General features: G+C 37.0%; 1 protein-coding gene across 2 annotated transcripts in view; it reads right to left on the bottom strand.

Moving 5' to 3' along the window:
- ANAPC10 (anaphase promoting complex subunit 10) overlaps positions 1-22,595 on the bottom strand; it is a 90,416-nt gene that overhangs the window by 59,429 nt on the left and 8,392 nt on the right. For both annotated transcript variants that reach the window (XM_008685439.2, XM_040626339.1), the window contains exon 3: positions 6,081-6,171. In XM_008685439.2, coding sequence (XP_008683661.1) covers positions 6,081-6,171 — 91 coding nt within the window. The remainder of the gene's footprint in view (positions 1-6,080; positions 6,172-22,595) is intronic.

Here is a 22,595-nt window from a genome sequence, read left to right on the forward strand (position 1 = left end):
ACTTTATAAAATTTTCTAAAGCATAAAAGTTATGAACAGTCAGCAATTTGGGGAAATGGGGAAACTAATTTGTATAATTTGACTTAACTTATAACCATACATGCGTTGATACATGTGTGTGTGAACGTTATTATTAAATTTATAAAGTTCTTTTTGTTCAGTGTTTTAAATGATACTGGAATTTATGACTATCAATGCTCTCCCCTTCAACTAGATTCTAGGAAATGTTTATTTGGGGGGGGGGTTATCATTTATCTCACTGTTAAACTATCAACCTTTCTCTTCAAAACAAAACAAGCCACTATAACTTTCAGTATTTTACTCATCATTCTTCTGTTTTTCACTATTTCAATAAATTTCCTCATGACATGAAAATCATTATAAATGGTATATAATTATGAATGGCATATATTTTTTATCATCATGATAAAAATGACGAGATCATATTTAATAAAATTTGCAGAAATTTTCATGAAGGCAAACCAAAAACAAGCAGAAATTTTATTTTGTTCCTGCTCAGCTTAATATTTTACTACTTACCCTTTTAAACTGGTATGTACTTTAAATGTTCCATATTAAACTACACTAATTTTTCTTTGACAATTATTAACAAATTTAAAAATTCTTCCCAAGAGTACTGCCTTTATAAACAGAAGAGGCAAAAAACTTCCCAATTTTCCATTTAATTACAGCATTATTCACTCAAAGGATATTTCATTTTTTTAGGATGTATGTCCCTTTCCCTTCTTTGCCTTAGCATTTTTTCCCTAACTGCCGAGATTCTTTCTTTTGGGAGGTGAGTCTTTTCTCTTCATTTATTTAACAGATAACAGTTTTAAATCTAATTCAAATTTTCATGAAGATTATTTCTTTGTAAATTTCTGGCAAGGCTGTAGAAACAGTACATTCCTCTAAAGAAAAGCAGAGAAATATGAAAGTTTTCCAAATAAAAGTGGATGCTGAGGGGCCCCTGGGTGGCTCAGTCGGTTAAGCATCTGCCTTTGGCTCAGATCATGATCCCGGACCCCTGGGATCAAGTCCCACATTGGGCTTCTGGCTCAGTGGGGAGTCTACTTCTCCCTCTCCCTCTGCTCCCCCCCCCTCCACTCATGGTCTCTCACTCTCTCTCTTGATCTCTCTCTAATAAATAAACTCTTTAAAAAAAAAAAAGTGGATGTTGAATACATGAGCCCTACATGACACTTCAGTTGCTAGTGTGTCTATTCCTGAATTTAGAGATAGTCTAACATTTAAAGCTATTTCACAAAGTAGCACAGTAAGCATATACCAAAGTAAAAAATAACGTATTTTAATTAGACATAATCAGAATCATAAGCCCATAGGGCTAAAAATGAGCTTAGAGGGTCAAAAGATCTAATCATCTGTACCAGGTAAATACCCAGATTCAAAAAAAAATTTTTTTTAGGATTTTATTTATTTGAGAGAGAGAATGAGACAGTAACAGAGAGTGCACATGTGAGGAGGAGGAGGAGAAGCAGGTTCCCCACTGAGCAGTGACCCCCGACATGGGGCTGGATCCCAGGACTCTGGGATCATGACCCAAGCCAAAGGCAGAGGCTTAACTGACTGAGCCACCCAGGAGCCCCCCAAATTTTTCTGATAGGTAACTCACTACATTAACTAAGATTAAACTTACTGTCAACCAAAATTACTAAAGATCCTTTGCACTTCTTCGTTTGTCCTTCTTTCCCATCTTGAACTTATGATTTTTTTTTTTTGAAAAGGGGGACAGAGGGATGCAGATTAAGTATAGAATTATAGTTTACTATTATTTCATTTATTTAAAATATAATAGTTTATTATCCACTAATACAGGGACGAGTGTCCAAGGTCACTTTGATTTTAGAAACCACTTTAATACAAAACTTTTATATAAAAAAGAACCTCCTTTGTTTTTTATATAAAAAGCACTTCCCCTTTCTGAATGATTTAGTCCTAAAGCTGTTAGAAAGGACCAAGCAAGATAGGCATGTGCACAAAAATGGGATATTGGAGCCTGTTCAAAGTGAGGAGTGCATTCACACAGGGTAAGGGATCAAGTGTTGTACAGAGTGTCAGAGCCCATATGGAAGTGAGCAGAACCTCTGAAGAGGACAGCACCCAGGCATGGGGTGTTAGAGCCTGAGTGGGGTGATGAAGACATCCACACCACAAGGTGGCCCAATACAGCATATAAGAGCCTTTGTGGAGCGAGAAGTCATCTACATTATAAGGTAGCCTATTATGGACTGTCAAGCCCAAAGGCAGATAAAAGAGGGCATTCATACCATACAGTGAGGTTCTGGAACCAAGAAGGGTTGGAAAAGTGGCCTGCCATGCAACATCAAAGCCCAAGTGAGCTGAAGAGAACATCCCACACAAGGGAGTGACTGATGTAAGATGCCAGTGCCCAGACCAGGAAAAAAGGTATCTGCAAATAGGGGAAAACAGAATGAAAAGAAAACAGGACAGGACAGGTTGAGAGCCTAGGTGGGGTGAAGGGGTATCTGTGTTGGGGAGGGGACAATGAGAGAAATGGAAGACTGGTTACATACAGGGGGATTAATGAGATAAGCAAGGAAGGAGAAGAGAACCAACCAGGTTCTCATTCATAAAGAAGGTTGGCTTATGAATAGAAAGAGAAAAAACTAAAATAAACCCTGTTTACTCTGGATTAGAATTGGAAGTGTTGGTATAAGTTTATGATTTGTATATGTGTGAAGACAGAGAAATAAATACAGACATAAATATGTTCATGTATGTATGTTTTGTACATATATCCCCTTACTGAGAAGGCTCAGAAATAGCAACATCCCGGGGCGCCTGGGTGGCACAGCGGTTAAGCGTCTGCCTTCGGCTCAGCGATCCTGGCGTTATGGGATCGAGCCCCACATCAGCCTCCTCCGCTATGAGCCTGCTTCTTCCTCTCCCACTCCCCCTGCTTGTGTTCCCTCTCTCGCTGGCTGTCTCTATCTCTGTCAAATAAATAAATAAAATCTTTAAAAAAAAGAAAAGAAAAGAAAGAAATAGCAACATCCCATAGCAATGAGCACACCCCATACAAGATGTTGTGTACTGGGTATGCTCAATGTACCAGACCTGATTTCTTTCTTTCTTTTATTTTTCTTGATTTATTTATTTGAGAGAGAGTGTGCAAGGGTGGGGGGCAGAGGGAGAGAGAGAAACTCAAGCAGACTCACCGCTGAGCAGGGAGCCCAACGTGGGGCTTAATCTCACGACTCTGAGATCAGGACCTGAGCTGAAATCAAGAGTCAGATGCTTAACCGACTAAGCCACCCAAGCGCCCCACAAGATCTGGTTTCTAACTACTATTCTCCACTACAACACACCCGATCTTGGAGAAATGGGGCACACAATCTTGTGCCAGAACAAAAAAAATTGCTCAAATAATCAGAGACTGTCAAAAGGTAATAGTGTCAACTGGAGGGGACTCCCACTGGCCAAATCTGAGGCAATTTGAGTGATGACAGAAATGATAATAATAGATTTAAAGCGGGTGAGTAAAACAGTTAAACTCTGAGTCCATGCTGATAGTAATAATTTTGAATAAAATGAAGGAAACTTTTCAGTGGAGAAGTTGGGTAGATAATACCTTAATCATATGATAGAAGTAAACATCATCAGTAATGGGACAAAATGCAAATCATGTACCCCAAGTAGTAAGATGCAATGACAAGCAGAGAACATCACTTCTGTGCTACTTTTCCTAAAGATGTACAACCTGAAGTTACTCGTGAAGATCAAAGAAACCAAAATTAAGGGACATTCTTTAAAATAAATGGCCTATAATCTCCAAAAGTGCCGAGTCAAATAAAGAGTGAAGAAATGTTCCAGATTAAAGGAGAGTAAAGAGAAGGGACATCCAAATTCAACCTGTGATTCAACTTTACTGGCACAATTGGTAGAACAGGAATGGGGTAGTAGAATTAAATGTATCAATGTTAATTTCCTAAGGGTGTATTGTGGTCATGTAGAAGAATGTCTTTCTTTATAGGAATGACATACAAAAAGCATCCTGGAGAGCTGAGACATACACTGGCAACTTACTTTGAAACAATTCAGGGAAAAAAATTGTTCTGTACTTGGAACTTTTCTTTAAGTCTGAGATTGTTTCAAAATTCTTAATCAATTTCCCTTTTCCTAAAACACTTATTTAAAAACGTGTTCCTCAAAGCCTTAGGCTTCCCTAGCCAGGGCAAGGGCTGAGTTAAGCAGGGAGGGCCTTAAGTTCCTGACTGTTTTAGTAAGTGTGGTTGAGAAACAGCTGAATACTAACTATAAAATGTTTTTGAAGTCAGGACTACTAAATCACATAGGTGTGACCTGAATAAGTTAGTTAATTTTTCTAAGTTTTAGCTTTTTCATCTCTAAAATGAGAAAAATGATAGTACCTACATCTTACAAAGATGTCCTGAGGACCATTTACAAATGATATATATTAACAACTATTAAATATTTAATTTAAACTTTTAATGAGATAATGCAATACCTGACACTCTTAATGCTCAATATATGGAACAGATGTTTTATTATTATTTGTTCAAAACACTGGCCTTCTGTATATAATTGTATTTGCTAAAAAAAAAAAAAATCCTGCTATTCTAATATAATACAATTAAATTAGGACACTCATTATACCAGTTTTAAGTAATGGATAGCTTTTATTCTCACGGAAACGAAATTTACCCTAGGCTATATAGTATAATGGTTAAAAGCACAGGCTCTGGGGTCAGAGTACTTGTGTTCAGTTGCAATTCTGCCACTTTTATTTGCTGTGTAACCTTGGGTAAGTTACTTAATTTATCTTAGCTGCTTCTGAGACTATAAAATAAGGATAAAAATAGCTGTAAAGGTTAAATGAAATGAATGGGTAACGCATGTTAGCAAAGTATCTGATATTTTAAGTCTTTAAAAAATATCAGGTGCTGTTTTTATTTCTGGTATATACATATTGAATACACAAGGACAGGAGTTGGCATACTACAACCCACTGGGTGAACTCTGCTCACCACCTACTTTTTTAAGATGAAGTTTAATAAGTATAGTTAAATTTAGCCAGTGTGCATTGCCTATGGCTGCTTTCATGCAATAATGGCCTGAGCAGTTGCAACAGAGACCCAATAGCCCAGAAGGCATAAAATGCTTATTATCTGGCTTTTTCATAAGAAATTTGCTCATCTGTGGCACCTATGTGGCTCAGTCAATTAAGAGTCTGCCTGCGGCTCAGGTCATGCATGATCCCAGGGTCCTGGAATCAAGCCCCATAATGGACTCCGTGCTCAGCAGGGAGTTTGCTTCTCCCTCGCCCTCTGTGCACTCACTCACACTCTCTCTCTCAAATAAATAAATCTTAAAAAAAAAGAAAAGAAAAAAGAAATTGCTTATCTGTACCCTCAGTGAGAAAAACAAACTAAAGGGGCCCCTGGTGGCTCAGTCAGTAGAGCATGTGACTCTTGATCTCGGGGTTGTAGATTCAAGAAAAAGAAAAGCCAACTAAAAATACATTGCTATAAAATGTTAAAATAGATGATATAAAGGAGGCAAGATAACCAAGTTAGCTGGTTTCCATCTATCTCAATAAATTCAAAGCAGTTGAAAAACATATGGTCATTTTCCTTTCCCCAAGAAAGTAAGCATTTCAAAACTGAAAATGTCCTTAGAGGTTCTAGGTTAAAATAATTTTTTTTCCAAATGGAAATACAAATTTGAGAATTACATGAATAGACTATACCTAAAGAACTTACTATATCACTACAAATGTAGTTAATGCAATGAATTAAGGCATTCATTGCTTTGGGTCACAAGCAAAGCATATTTTTCAAAATAAATCACACTGAAAAGCATCTCTATGCAAAAGGAACTGTGTCAAGTACTATAAAGAATTCACAAAAGACAAGACTGAGTAAACTTAAAACACAATCTAGAGAAGTAGAAAAATAATTTTAAGGCTTATATAAAAACCAGAGTTAGGTGCATTTCACTATAATTTCTGTATTTCTTTCAATAGATCACTTTGTCCACTTAACCTACACAAATCGAATAATCCAAAAATGTATTACCTGAATTGGATGTTTACTAAATGAGGCTGGGAGCCATCTGATTGCCAATAAGTTTCAAGATTGTCATCTCGTAACTGATCCACTCCAAATCCTAAAACACAAGTGACAGTAAGTTTTCACGAACAAGAAAGAGCTATATATTCCAAATATAAAATTACCATTCACATTGGTCCAGAAAATGTGATGAACAGGATGGTCAATACTGTAAAATTTAAATTAACTAGAATTCTTCCATCCTCTTTACCAGACCTCAACTCTTAGAATATCGCTTGCACAGACAAAAGTTTATATTAGGGCAAGTGTTCTTGGTTGTCGGCTTTAATTTTTAAAGAATGTCTTTGAAATATACTCTAGAGACAACATGTATTCAAACCCAGTTTTTTACACTTTCTACAAGGTGGTAGGTAGAAATGATCCTCATGTCCTGTAAAATCAGATTGCATTAAGTTCAATATGCCATATATCTTTCTTGTGACAACAAAAAGGACAACTTAGAAATATTTTCAGAAGTCATATACATTTTGAAACTGTTTTTGATTAATCAAAAATTAAATTTGCCCAGAATCTCATATCATCTAGTCATTCCACATTAACTGAAGTAAAAATATCCTGTATTGTTTTTTCTTGATTAAAACCATAATAATGCATATTAATTATAGAAATAATTTAATGGTAAAGTGTGGATTTCTCAAAAACATTTAAGAGAAATAAATTTAACTTACATTTTAATTTTTTCTCTACGTACTATACTCATCATGGATCAAATTCAAAAGGTAGAAAAAAGAACACTGTGGAAAGTCTCTATACCCCCCCCCCCACTATCTAATTTCTCTCTCCAAATATAACCACTGCTATCAGTTTTTTACATACTCTTTCACAGATACAGTACACATATACAAGCAAATACATATATATTCTTTTTTCCCCTCTACACAAATAATGACATATACCATACATAGTTCTACACTTTGCATTTCTTTTTCACTTAACATATCTGGAAGATTCTTCCATATCAATAATAATAATTAATAATAATAGTAGCAAACACTGATATCACATTTACTAGGTGCCAGACACATTCTAAGTATTTTACATGATTATATCGTGTTAATATTTATTTAACTCCTATAAAAACTCAGTTAACCTAAACAGCTCCCAAATTTTTTAATGGTTATACAGTATCTCACTGTCTGGAAATACCATAATTATTTAACGAAACCCCTACAGGACATTTAGGCTATTTCCAATGTCTTCCTGTTACAAACAACACTGCAGTAAACATCTACCTATTATAATCTTTAAATCCCTACTAGTATTTCTGGAGGATGGATTTCTAGGACTAGAACCCTCGGTCATTTAAACTTTTAATTTCACAAATATTGCCAAATTCATCTCCAAAATGCATCTTCACCAATAATGTACAAAAACACCTATTCTTCTACGTAACTTGTAAAAACTAGGGTATCCTGAAATGTTTACACTAGGTTTTGAAGACCTAATATAAAGACATGAAATATCTATTTAATAAGTTTTTATACGGATTAGATATTGAAATCATTTTGGACATCATGAGGCAAAATAAATTATAAAAGTTAATTGTACCTTTTTAAATTTTAATATGGATACTAGATAATTTTAAATTACATATATGTTTTGCATTAATTTCTGTTAGACAGGTCTGCTCTGTACTCATGCTAAAATGCAATCATTCTTTAAAGTATTTACTAACCTGATAGGTGAAAAATTGTATTTCAAACTTTCATTGATCATTTATATTTCTTCTCATAGAAAATACCTATTCATATTCTCCTATATTTTCACTGTACTTTGGTCTTTTTATTGATTTACAACTCTTCTACTATTATAGATATTAACCCTATGTCTGTTCCATGTGATCCAAATATGCTCTCCCTAGTCTGTGATTTGTATCTTAAATTTGCACATGCTGCCTTTACAGTGTACACTAGTGAATGAGAGAGGTTTTCCCCGAGAAAGTAATTTTTACAATGAATTCTGAAGTACTAATAGGAGTTAGCTAGGTAAAGAGATAAAAGAGCAAGGTTAAAAAGCATTCAGTAAAGAGAAAAACATGTAATGGCTTGGGAAAAGAGAAGTGGAATCTATAGGAAACAAAGGTAGGCCCTTTTGGGAGCTAAGGCTACACATTGGGTTGAATAAGGAAATAAGCCAGACACATATGAAAGGAGTCAGATCATACAGACTCTAGTGCGCTAAGAGATGAAGTATAAATTATCTTGAAAAATACATCAGCCTACTGAAGAATTTTTAGTAGGTAAGTCATATGATCAGGAAATAATCAGATTAGGATCTTTAGATAGATTCTTCAATGCCAGGAAGGGAGAAAGCCATGATAAGCCATTGCAAGTGATCAGGGTCTGAATTCAGACAGTGACCAAGGCAAATGTTCGAAAAATAGCTTTCTATTGCCCCAAAGAAAATCTTAAAATATAAAAACTGAGCTCTCCATTATTCACTCTGTAACTCTTAGATCTGTGCTGTACAATATGGCAGCCACTAGCCACATATGGCCACTGAACACTTGAAATATGGCTAGTTCAACTTTAGATTTGCTATACATATTGGTTTTTGAAGACTAGTAAGAAATATAAAATATCTCATTAATAATAAGTCTACTTATATTGGATTAAAAACGTATTATTACAATTAATTTCACCAATGTATCCTTTTTAATGTAGCTATTAGAACAATTTATTTTTTTTTAAAGATTTTATTTATTTATTTGACAGAGATAGAGACAGCCGGCGAGAGAGGGAACACAAGCAGGGGGAGTGGGAGAGGAAGAAGCAGGCTCATAGCGGAGGAGCTGATGTGGGGCTTGATCCCGTAACGCCGGGATCACGCCCTGAGCCGAAGGCAGACGCCTAACCGCTGTGCCACCCAGGCGCCCCTATTAGAACAATTTAAACTACACATCCAACATGCATTATACTTCTATTGGACAGTGCTACCTTAGACCATGCTTCTATTCTTTCTTTATACATTCTTTTTAAGGCTAATCCAGAATATATATTTCTGCAAGTTATAAGATAAAAAGTTGTTTTGCTACCAATATAAAGAGTTCTTAAATTTTAAATCTCTTTCTCTTCTTACCAGCTTATGAGTTCCCTAATAGAAGATAACTCAATTAAACGACTCTTCCTTAAGAGCTCCACCATTAAATGTTCTATGATTAAAAGACCTTTTGTCACTAACTTTATTTTAGCTATTTGGGTAGTTTTTCTTTCTCTTCATTTCACAATTTTACCTGTGGGAGCTCAAAGAATTTCATAGAATGGTGTTTGCTCTTAACAAGCAAAATAAACATTAAACAAAAAACCTGAATAACTTATCCAGAATAAGAGATGTCCTGTAACTCAAGTAAGACTAATCATTTTAAATTTGTTTCTAAGATACGGCTTATGAAAATACAATGGTACAACTAAGTAGGCGCAATCTCTGCAATCCCGTCAAGAACCAATCAGTCTAAATCTTCACCTCTGGAGTACTAAGTATGATTATCGGCTTCTAATTCTTCAAAATATGTCTCACAAACAGAACATTTTATAAACATCTGTTTAAGTGCCAACGCCATGACTCATAGAGTAAACTTATTTTCCAAAGCTTCCCACTCAGTATTATACCTCAATTCTTTTAGTCCAAACAAAAGAGCTAAAAGACAAATCTGTGATAAGTGCTTTAACAGGTACTATGATAATGCACACAAATGATATTACCCAGAAAAAAACTTTTATACGATGTACTGATTCTTAAAGCAGTGGTTCTCACAGTATAGTCCCTGGACCAGCAGCATCATTGTCATCTGGGAACTTGTTAGGAATTCTAGACCTACTACATCAGAAACTTTCAGAGTTAACCCCTTTGAGAGTCTGTATTTTAATAAATCCTATAGGTGATTCTGATGCATGCTAAATTTTTAGAACTACTGTTTTATGGCAAGTCTTCTCAGCCTGGGCACTAGTGATAGCGTGCACTGGATAATTCTTTCAGGGGCAGGGAGTGTCCTGTGCATTACAGGATATTTAGCAGCATCTCTGGTCTCTATCCACTAGTTGTCAGTTACAATCCTCCCCATGCCAGCAGTTGTATCAATCAAAAACATCTGCAGACAATACCAAATGTCTCCTATGGGGCAAAATCATTCCCAGATGAGAACCACTACTCCAAGAAAAAGAAAACCAGCATTCACCTATGGTTACTGTTATTGCTTAATAAATATCCACTCTTCTCTACCCATCCTGCATGGGAAGAAAATGATTCTGTACTCCAGTCATATTGGAGCCTAATCATGACTTGTTTTGGTCAACACAACGTGAATAAACATGACACAAACAGTGGTTTTATTTAATTTATTTTCAAAGATTTTATTTATTTGAGAGAGAGAGAAACTGAAAGAGAGAGGGAGCGCATGAGTTGGGGGAGGAGTAGAGGGAAAGAGAGGGACAAGTAGACTCTGAACTGGACTTAGAGCCTGATGCAGGGCTCATCCCAGGAACCCAAGATCATGACCTGAGTGGAAATCAAAAGCTGAACACTCAACCGACCAAGCCACCCAGGCACCCCCAAACAGAGGTTTTAAATGTGCTTGCAAGGTCTGGCTTAGCCTTTTGAATGTTGGCACCCCACTAAGACATCATGCCTGAACACATGGAGCAGGCCTGGACCCAACTGACAACCTAGAGCCAAGTCATAACCAAGTAAGAAATGAGTTTTGTTGTTATAATATAGCACTGAGAGATTAGGGTTGTTTGTTACACACCATTAGTGCACCAAGAGCTAACTAACACAACATCAATAGATGAGATACATTTGACTAGCCCAGCTTAGATTCCCTTTAGGAGTAAAACAGACATTATCACCTAAAACATATCTTTTAACACAAATCCCTTCACATTTGCTAAAGCACTACTATAACTAGGGCATTATCTTTACTCTGAAGACACAAAGATAGAGAAAATGTCTCTGTGGAGGAGTTCATCTATCTAATGCACAATCTATGCCGTGACTATATACATTTAAACTAATTATAAATAAAATTTAAAATTTGATTTCTCAATAACACTAGTCACATTTAAAGTACTCAATAGCTACACATAGCTAGCAGTTACCTCACTGTACAGTCCAATATGTTCTACTGGCCAGCACTGAGGGACTTAAGCAGATAAATTATGATATACAGTGTTCAGGGCTATAATAAAGAAATGAAGAAATAAACACAAACACGTGAAGGCTAAACAATATGCTACTAAACAACCAATAGATCAATAAAGAAATCAAAGAGGAAATCAAAAACTACCTGGAGACAAATAAAAATGGAAACACAGCAGTTCAAAATATTTGGGATGCAGCAACAGCAGTTCTAAAAGGGAACTTTCAGAGATACAGGCCTGCCTCAAGAAACAAGAAAAGTCTTAAATAAACAATCTAATCTCAAACTTAAAGGAACTAAAAACAGAACAACAAACAAAGCCCAAAGTTAATAGAAGGAAAGAAATAATAAAGAGCAGAGCAGAAATAAATGAAATGGGCTAAAAAACAATAGATCAATGAAACTAAGAGTTGGTTCTCTAAAAAGATAAACAAAATTGACAAACCTTTAGCAAGACTCGTCAAAAAAAGGGGGGGCACACATAAATGGCTCAGTCTTGTAGTTAAGCATCTGACTTGTGATTTTGGCTCATGTCATGATCTCATGGGTCATGAGATCAAGCCCCACATCGGGCTCCACACTCAGCAGGGAGTCGGCTTGGGATTCTCTCTCCCTCTGCCCCTCTCCCCACTCACACCGCACTCTCTCTTTCTCTCTCTCTAAAATAAATAAAAAAATCTTTTAAAAAAGAGAGAGTAGGGGCGCCTGGGTGGCACAGCGGTTAAGCGTCTGCCTTCGGCTCAGGGCGTGATCCCAGCATTCTGGGATCAAGCCCCACATCAGGCTCCTCTGCTATGAGCCTGCTTCTTCCTCTCCCACTCCCCCTGCTTGTGTTCCCTCTCTCGCTGGCTGTCTCTATCTCTGTCAAATAAATAAATAAAATCTTTAAAAAAAAAATTAAAAAAGAGAGAGGACTCGGGGCGCCTGGGTGGCACAGCGGTTAAGCGTCTGCCTTTGGCTCAGGGCGTGACCCCGGCATTCTGGGATTGAGCCCCACATCAGGCTCCTCCGCTATGAGCCTGCTTCTTCCTCTCCCACTCCCCCTGCTTGTGTTCCCTCTCTCGCTGGCTGTCTCTGTCAAATAAATAAATAAAATCTTTAAAAAAAAAAAAAAAAAGAGAGAGAGGACTCAAATAAATAAAACCAGAAATGAAAGAAGTAACAATGGATACCACAGAAATAAAAAGGATTATAAAAAACTACTATGAAAAATTATATGCCAACAAATTGGACAACCTAAAAGAAATGGATAAAATTTCTAAAAACATACAATCTTTTAAGACTGAATCAGGAAGAAAGAGATGAACAGACTGATTACAAGTAACAAAACTGAATTGAAAAAACTCCCAACAAATGAAAGTCTAGGACCAGAAGGTTTCACAGATGAGTTCTACCATTTAAAGAAGAGTTAATACCTATTCTCCTCAAACTATTCCAAAAAACAGAGGTGGAAGGAAAATTTCCAAATCCACTCTACAAGGTCAGCATTACCCTGAAACCAGACAAAGACATTAAAAAAAAAAAAATTACAGGTCAATATCCCTGATAGATACGAATGCAAAAATCCTCAACAAAATTTTAGCAAATGGAATTCAACAATACATTAAAAAGATCACTGACTACAGTCAACTGAGTTTACTGCAGGGATGCAAGGACGGTTTAATATCTACAAATCAATCAACATGATAAATCACATTAACAAAATGAAGGATTAAAAAAACATATAATCAGCTCAATAAATGTAGAAAAACATTTGATAAAGTACAACATCCATTCATGATAAAAACTGTCAACAAAGTGGGTTCACATACTTCAACGTAATAAAGCCTATATATGAAAAACCCACAGCTAACATCACATTCAATGGTGAAAACCTGAAATTTTTTCCTGTAAGATCAGGAACAAGACAAGGATGTCCACACTCACTTTTAGTCAACATAATACTGGACGTCCTAGCTACCGCAGCCAAATAAGAAAAAGGAATAAAAGGCATCCAAATTGGTGAAGAAGAAGTAAAACTGCCACTATTTGCAGATGACATGATGCTACATATAGAAAACCTTGAAGACTCCACCAAAAACTATTAGAACCAATAAATGATTTCAGTAAAGTTGCAGGACACAAAATTAGTAAACAGAAATCTGCTGCCTTCCTATACACCAATAACAGAGCAGCAGAAAGAGGAATTAAGAAAATAATCCAGGGCCACCTTAGTGGCACAATCCATTAAGTGACAGACACTTGGTTTTGGCTCAGGTCATGATCTCAAGGTCCTGAGATGGAGCCTCGGACTCTGGGCTCAGTGAAGAGTCTGCTTGAGATTCTCTCTCCCTCTCCCTCTGCCCCTCCCACTGTGCTCTAAGATAAAAAAATTAAATGAATAAATCTAAAAAAAAAGAAAACAATTTACAATTATATCAAAAAGAATAAAATACCTAGAAATAAATTCAATCAAAAAGGTAAAAGACCTGTAAAATCTGAAAACTATAAGATATTAATGAAAGAAACTGAAAATGATAAACAAATGGAAAAAATATACCATGTTCACAGATTAGGGAAAAATTAATATTGTTAAAATATTCACACTTCCCAAAGTAATCTACACATTCAATCCAATTCCTATCAAAATACTAACAGTATTTTTCACAGAACTAGAACAAATAATCCTAAAATTTGTATGAAATCACAAAAGACCCTGAATAGCCAAAGCAATCTTGAAAGAGAACAAAGCTGGTTATATATCAATCCCAGATTTCAAGCTATGCTGCAAAGCTATAGTAATCAAAACAGTATAGTACTGGCACAAAAATAGACATATAGATCAACAGAACAGGATAGCGAGCCTACAAATAAACCCACACTCATATGGTCAATTAATCTATGACAAAAAAGGCAAGAATATACAATGGGGAAAAGACGGTCTCTTCAATAAATGATGTTTGGAAAACTGGATGGCTACACGAAGAATAAATCTGGACCACTTTCTTACATCATATACAAAAATAAACTCAAAATGGCTAAAGACTTAAATGTGAGACCTAGAACTATAAATCTCCTAAAAGAAAACACAGGCAGTAGGGGCACCTGGGTGGCTCAGTCAGTTAAGCGTCTACCTTCAGGTCAGGTCATAATCCCAGGGTCCTGGGATCAAGCCCCACATCAGGCTCCTTGCTCAGCAGGGAGTCTGTTTCTCCCTTTGCCTGCTGCTCCCCCTGCTTATGCTCTATCTCTCTCTCAAATAAATAAATAAAATCTTTAAAAAAAAAAAACAACATAGGAAGTAACCTCTTGGACACTGGCCTCAGCAACGTTTTTCTAGATATGTCTGTTCAGGCAAAGGAAACAAAAGCAAATATAAAGGGGCCATCCATGCTGTTGTGAACAAAGGCGCCATCCATACTGTCGTGAATGGCAAGATCTCATTCTTTTTTATTGATGGACTTAGAGGTCCATCTAAGAGATGCGAAGAGAAATATTATGCTAAGAGAAATATTATTATGCTAAGAGAAATTATGCTAAGAGAAATATGTCAGACAGAGAAAGACAAATACTGTATGACTTCACTTATGAATCTAAAAAACAAAATAAGTGAACAAACAAACTGAAACATAAATACAGAGAACAAACTGGTGGTTGCCAGAGGGGAGGGGGGTGCTGAGGGGTTGGCAAAATAGGTGAAGGAGATTAAGAGGTACAAATTTCTAGTCGTAAATAAATCACAGGGATTAAAATAAAGCATAGGGAATGCAGTCAATAACATTGTAATAATGCTGTATGGTGACAGATGGTAACTACACTTATGAAGGTGAGCATCATGTAATATACAGAATTGTCGAATCATCATGGTGATACCTGAAACAAATACAACATTGTATGTCAAGGAAACTTCAATTTAGAAAAAAAGAAAGAAAGAAAATGAGATGAAGAATTAACTAACTTCATGATACACTGTCTTCTCTTGACTGCTATCCACGATCTCCCACTCTCCTAGTTTTCCAACAAGTTCAGCAGCTGCTTCTCCTTAGTTCCCTTTGCTGATTCTTACTCCTGCTGCTCTGCCAGATCCCTACATCTTTAAGTGCCCTGAGGCTTTACTCTTTTTTCTAAATACAGTCTCTCCTTAGGGAAGTCAATCCAGTCCCAAGGCTTAGAATATCATCAATATATTGATAATCCTCAACTTTGTACTTCCACCCCAGACCTTTCCCCAGAGCTCCAAGCTTCTATACTCAATTGCCTAATAAACACCTCACTAGAATGCTGATCTCAAAACTAATGTATCTGAATCATAACTTTTTTTGACTCAAAACCCATTTATTTCCCCCCACCTCACTTTCTCAATTTAGGAAATAATACTGAGTTATTTAGCCAGACACATAAGAGTCACTCTGGAATCTTTCCTTTCCTTTAGTAAGTCATGACTTTTTCACCTCTAAAAATACATCCCAAAGTCATCATCTCTCTCCATATCAAACATCATCAGCCTATTCCAAATCAACATCATCTGACACAAATTACTGTACTAGTTTTTCCTCCACTGGTCTATACCATTACTATCCCACCAGTCATTATTTTCAGTGGCCATAATGATTTTTTTTAAGAACAACAACAAAAAAAGATTTACCCTCTACCTTTGCCCCTCCCCCTCAAAATATAAATAAGTAAATAAATAAATTCTGCCATAGAAATTAAAAAAAAAGAAAGAAACCCTGTATCAGATCATCTCTCTTTCCTGCTTAACATCTCCAGTGGCACCTGTTTGTACTTCAGATCCAAATTGTACTTCAAATCCAAATTCAATCAGAATTCATAATCTGGCCCATGTCTAATTATGTCTCCAACCTCATCTTCTACACTTCTTCTTACCCACCATCCTCTAGCCACACTAGACTTCTTTCTGAACCTCAAACATGACAAACCATTTAGCTTAGAGCCTTTGGAACTAGCTGTTTCCTGTGTCAGCAAGGTTCTTCTCTGAAATCTTTGCACAATGAATTCTTCTTAACATTTACATCTCAGCACAAATTTCTTTTTCTAAGAGAAGCCTCTCTTAATCTACTTATTATATTGCTATTTTATTTTCTCCAAAGCACATATTGCTATTCAACCAGAAACTCAGTCAATGATTACAATTGTCAGTTATGGCATGAACTTAAAAAAATTAAAATTTAGTGATTTTTTTTTAAAGAAAAACAGAACTTACACCATCCAATTATGCCTCTCAAAATTAATTCATAAAAGCAATGTCTTGGTAAAAGACATGAATTGAGTGGAAAATATGTCATGGATCAGATGTTTACAAAATACAGCCTCAATAAATCCTTATTTTTGTTGGCTTATAAAGTATCAAATATGGAGTCAAACACAGAAGACGTTTTTCCCCTAATTTTCCCAATTTTGTTTCCCAACATGATATGAATTAAGTGCTTATGAAATTAAATGATTAAATAATATAACTGTTATAATGCTAGCAGTCACACAAATCTGACCTTTAGCTCTTCCAGTCTCTTGGACAGAGAATGACAATTGTGCTGAATTGTGGAATTGTTTTGTGATGTGTCTTCAACTAAGCTGAATCTACTAAATACATTCCAACTTTAATCTGAGTGAAATATTGAACCAGTATTTAGAAGACAGAATAATTTTTGCAGAGCTCTATACCACCTATCACACTGTAGCAGGCAAATAAATTCGTACCTCCAACAAACTGTTATCAACGTTTTGAAAGTTTATTAAGTCTATTATTCCTTCTGGTTCAGTCATTAAGCATCTGCCTTTGGCTCAGGTCATGGCCCCAGAGTCCTGGGATCAAGCCCCGCATCAGGCTCTGCGGGGAGCCTGCTTCTCCCTTTCCCACTCCCCCTGCCTGTGTTCCCTCTCTTGCTGTCTCTCTGTCAAATAAATAAATAAAATCTTAAAAAAAAAAAAGAAACAAATTATTTTAAAAAAAATTTTTTAAGTCTTCCTTCTATCACTTCTCACCTGAATTATTGCATGTCCTCTAAATGATTGCTTAACACCTCTAACCTAGCTTCACTTTAATCCATCCTCTACACCTCTCAAATGTGAACAACACTGAGTGTTATACTCTGCTACTTAAAATTTTTCAATGGCTCTGTACAATAAAGTAACAACTGTTTAACAAAGCCCTCTATGATCAGGCCTCTACCTAACTAGCTAGCTTCACCTATGCCACTACCCTCTGTTCTAGTTTTACTTACAATTTTTGAATGAGTTACGTTTTGTCTAAGCTGTACGCCTTTGTACATAATGTTCTTCCTGCCTTTATGTCCTTATTCAGTGAAATTATATTCTTGCTCCATCATGAAGGACTAGCATCCCCATGAAGCCTTCCCTGATCTGTCAGGCAAAATCAATCACTTTTTCCTCTGGGCCCATACTGAGCCCATACTTAGTGGAAAGCAGTATGACACCGTGGAACCTGACTGCCTTGAGTCACAGCATTCCCACTAATTATGTGATCATTGCCAAATTACTTAATCTTTCTGTACTACAGCTTCCTCATTTAGAAGATGATAAAAATAACAGTACGTATTGCATACACATGTAAAGTACTTAGAACAGGACCTGTCATTTAATAAGCACTAAATAAAAGTTATAAATCATTACACTGCATAATAATGACTAGTTCAAAGCTATAATTCCTCCACTAGATTGTGAACTCCTTGATAGTAAGGATTCTGTCTTTTTTTTATCTTTTACTAACAGTGTTACAGACTTCAGCAATTATCTGCTGCCTAGAAATGAAAAATATCTGACCATAGAGAAGCAAAAGTTAAACAACCTTCTCATCCAGTTTCTCATTAATAAAGAGCATTCACTCTTTTATGTATAAAATGATAATCACATAATGGTAGTTCACTGATGGACCCAAAGGTGATGGAAGTACAATGTATGACACAACGCTGATGAACTGCATGACTTTCATACCTAACACATTTTGTAGTGATCCCACCACTCTCCTGGCAGTGGAAGTATTGTTCTATTCTGTACCTCCAAGATGTCAGAGCTGTGAGGCATCTTCAGGGAACCAGTTATGCGTTGCCCTCTGCAAACTCCATAGCATAAAGGCATATGAACTGACATTGATTTATACCCCATTATTGATATAGTAAGGCACAGGTGAATTATGCTACTAGATCAAGCAAAGGGAGGTGTTCAATTTGAGCAAATTCACAGAATTATTTCATAGTATAAAGAATATCAGAAACTTCTGAAGCAGTCCAGGATGTAGGAAACTGGAAAAAGGCATCACTACCATTCAAACAAGAAGAGGCTAGATAAACCACAAACTCATAATTTTTCTTGAAAACAAGAGAGCATGAAAAAATACAGCAACCAAAAAGCCTAAAATCCAAGCAGGGGCAGCTCTCAACCTCAAGAGAAAAAGGATATATAGCCTGTCCCAACTGTGGTAGAGCATGGGAGGAAGGAGCAGTAGCCAAACAAACACATAAGACATTAGTCAGAACTTGCTAAACAAATTGTAAAGGCCAAGTGTGGGCTAGCATAAAAGTACAGCAACCCTGGTAGTCCCAAATATAAGGGGAACTCACATTGACTCTCAGACTCTTTCCCAAGGGTCTTCAACGTATATGAAACAGAAAGATTTGGAGAGCAGGAGACTAGAAAGTGTACTTCAATCATAGATGCATGAAGAAAGGAACTGACCACCACTACAAGAAAAGCAAAAAGACCCACCCCCTTCCCAAACCCTTTTCTCCAAAAGAACAAAGGACTTAAGCTGCTGGAGGATGAGCATCAAACATACTGACTCCAGGACAGACCCTTCTTTGTTGGGAGAAGAAGAAACCCTCTACACCCGGGGTAGACTCAGGAAACAGTCCTTCCTCTGGGAGGGTAGGGCAGAAAACTCTCCCACAAAAGACCAGCCACAGATCCAAGGCAGAATTTGGGTATCATAGGAGGGACCAAAATGCTGAGAAAAATTTTTATTTTTTTTTAAGTTCATGCCATAACTGACAATTATAATCTACCTTGCAGGCCAGGCATACAAAGGCTAAAATCGTAGCTGCACCTGGAGAACAAGGAAGCCCTACCTCTCATCCCCTGCACTGAGTGACAAGGCACAGCATTCTACTGCTGAAGGCAGGGCAAGAGCATGGAGACAGACGCACTCTGAAGCACAGGGGTGCAGAGATAGCTGAAAACTGAAAATGGAAGAACATTAAAAAAAACTCTTCTGGCTTGAGAACACAGGCAGTAACCTCTTTGATACCAGCCACAGCAACTTCGTTCTAGATATGTCTCCTGAGGCAAGGGAAACAAAAGCAAAAATAAATTATTGAGACTTCATCAAAATAAAAAGCTTCTGCACAGGGAAGGAAACAATTGACACAACTAAAAGGCAATCTACAGAATGGGAGAAGATATTTGCAAATGACATATCTGATAAATAGCATCCAAAATATGTAAACAACTTATAAAATTCAACACCCAAAAATGAATAATCCAATTAAAAATGGGCAGAATACATGAATAGACACTTTTCCAAAGAAGACATACAGATGGCCAAGAGACACAGGAAAGATGCTCAACATCACTGATCATCAGGGAAATACAAATCAAAACTACAATAATCACCTCACATCTGTCAAAATGGCTAAAATCAACAACACAAGAAATAAGAGGTATTGGCAAGTATGTGGAAAAGGGGAACCCTCCTGTACTGTTGGTGGAATGCAAACTGATGCAGCCACTGTGGAAAACAGTACAGAAATTCCTCAAAAAGTTAAAAATAGAACTACCCTTTGATACAGCAACTGCACTACTAGGTATTTATCCGAAGAAAAAAGTACTAATTCAAAGGGATACATGCACGTCACTGTTTATAGCACCATTACCAACAATAGCAAAGTTATGGAAACAGCCCAAGTGTCCATCAGCTGATGAATGGATAAAGAAGATGCGGTGTGGGGTGCCTGGGTGGCTCAGTTGGTTAAGCGTCTGCCTTCAGCTCAGGTCATGATTCCCAAGTCCAGGGATCGAGCCCCACATGATGCTCCCTGCTCAGGGGGGAGCCTGCTTCTCCCTCTCCCTCTGTCCCTCCCCCTGCTTGTGTGCATGTGTGCTCACTCACACTCTCTCTCTCAAATAAATAAAATTAAAAAAAAAAGAAGATGTGGTGTCTGTGTCTGTACATATAGACACACACACATATACACACACACAATGGAATATTACTCAACCATAAAAAATGAAATCTTGCCATTTGCAACTACAATGGATAGAGCTAGACAGTATTATGTTAAGTGACGTAAGACAGTCAGAGAAAGGCAAATACCATATGAATTCACTCATATGTGGAATTTAAGAAAAAATACAAACAAGCAAAGGGGAAAAGAGAGGCAAACCAAGAAACACTCTTTTTTTTTTTTTTTTTAAGATTTTATTTATTTATTTGACAGAGAGAGACAGCCAGAGAGAGAGGGAACACAAGCAGGGGGAGTGGGAGAGGAAGAAGCAGGCTTATAGCGGAAGAGCCTGATGTGGGACTCGATCCCGCAACGCCGGGATCACACCCTGAGCCGAAGGCAGACGCTTAACCGCTGTGCCACCCAGGCGCCCCACCAAGAAACACTCTTAACGATAAAGAACAAACTGATGGTTACCAGAGGGGAGGGGGTGGGGGGAATGGGTTAAACGGGTGATGGGAATTAAGAAGGGCACTTGCGGTGATGAGCACCAGGTGATGTATGGCAGTGTTGAATCACTGTATTGTATACCTAAAACTAATATACTAAACTGTATGCTGAAAACTGGAATTAAAAAAACAAAAACAAAAATGAAACAAAACAAAAAAACACCTCCTCTGGCACAACAGCCCCCACCATAAGCACTGGACATATTTAGAGGAATTGGAACCCTGTGAGATACTGAAGGTAAACAAACCAAAAGACAAAACAAAACAAACCAAAAAACCAGGTCAATTCCTAACTAACTCAAGGTATGCATTCCAAAGTGTACCATCCATTTCTCCCAGTATTTACTAACAAGATATTTGGCTTTCAATAAAAGATCATAACACCCAAACATACAAGAAATCAAACATTACCAAAAGACAAGGTAATAAATAGAAATACACTCAGAGATGACCCAAATGTTGGAACTACTGGACAGGGACTTTAAATAATTATGATCGGGGCACACAGGTGGGCAGTTGGTTAAGTGACCGACTCTTGATTTTGGCTCAGGTCATGATCTCAGGGTTGTGAGATCAAGGCCCAGTCAGGCTATGCACTCAGCACCGAGTCTGCCTGAGATTCTCTCTCTCTCCCTCTGCCCCTCCCCCATTCAGGCGCCTGTGCGTGCTCACTTTCTCTCTCTCTCTCAAATAAATAAATAAAATCTTAAAAAAAAATAAAAAATAAATAATTATGATTAACATGTTAAAGAATCTAGGGGGAAAGACAGATGAAATGCTGGATCAGATAGGGAATTTCAACAGAGATGAAAACTCTTAAGAGTCAGTGGAGGGGCGCCTGGGTGGCTCAGTCGTTAAGCGTCTGCCTTCGGCTCAGGTCGTGATCCCAGGGTCCTGGGATCAAGCCCCGCATCAGGCTCCCTGCTCAGCAAGAAGCCTGCTTCTCCCTCTCCCACTCCCCCTGCTGGTGTTCCCTCTCTCGCTGTGTCTCTCTCTGTCCAATAAATAAATAAAATCTTAAAAAAAAGAAAAAAGAGTCAATGGAAGAACTATAAATAAAAAACCACCACATCACAGATGAAACTCCACAAAGCCAAAGAAAGAAGCAGTAGACTTGAAGCTAGATCAATAAAAAAATATCCAGAGCAAAACAAAGTAAGGAAAAAAAGTAGGAAAAATAAAGCATCTAAAAGCTATAGGACAATAAAAAATGGTCTAGAAAAATCAAATGGTCTAGCATATGTATAATTGTATTCTAAGAAGGACAACAGAGAAGGAATGGGGCAAAAGAAATACTTGAAGAAATAATGGCCATGAGTTTTCATAAAATGATGCAAGACATAAAACCAGAAGATCCAAGAATCTCAGTGAATCTCAAGTAGAATTAAACACAAACACACACACACACACACACACACACACACACATCATAGTCATCCTACTGAAAATCAAAGATAAAATCTTAAGGGCAGCTAGGGAAAAAAGTACATTGACTAGAGCAGATTTCTCTTCAGAAACTATGCGAGCCAGAAAATAATGGAATGACAGCTTTAAAAAAATGAAAAATCTGGTAAACTAGAATCCCTCGCAGGGAAAATATACCACAGTAATAAAAGCAACAAGAAAAATTTTTCAACCAAAC

This window comes from Ursus maritimus, unplaced genomic scaffold (genome assembly GCF_017311325.1).
Source record: "Ursus maritimus isolate PB19 unplaced genomic scaffold, ASM1731132v1 scaffold_11, whole genome shotgun sequence".
Taxonomy (NCBI): Eukaryota; Metazoa; Chordata; class Mammalia; order Carnivora; family Ursidae; genus Ursus; species Ursus maritimus.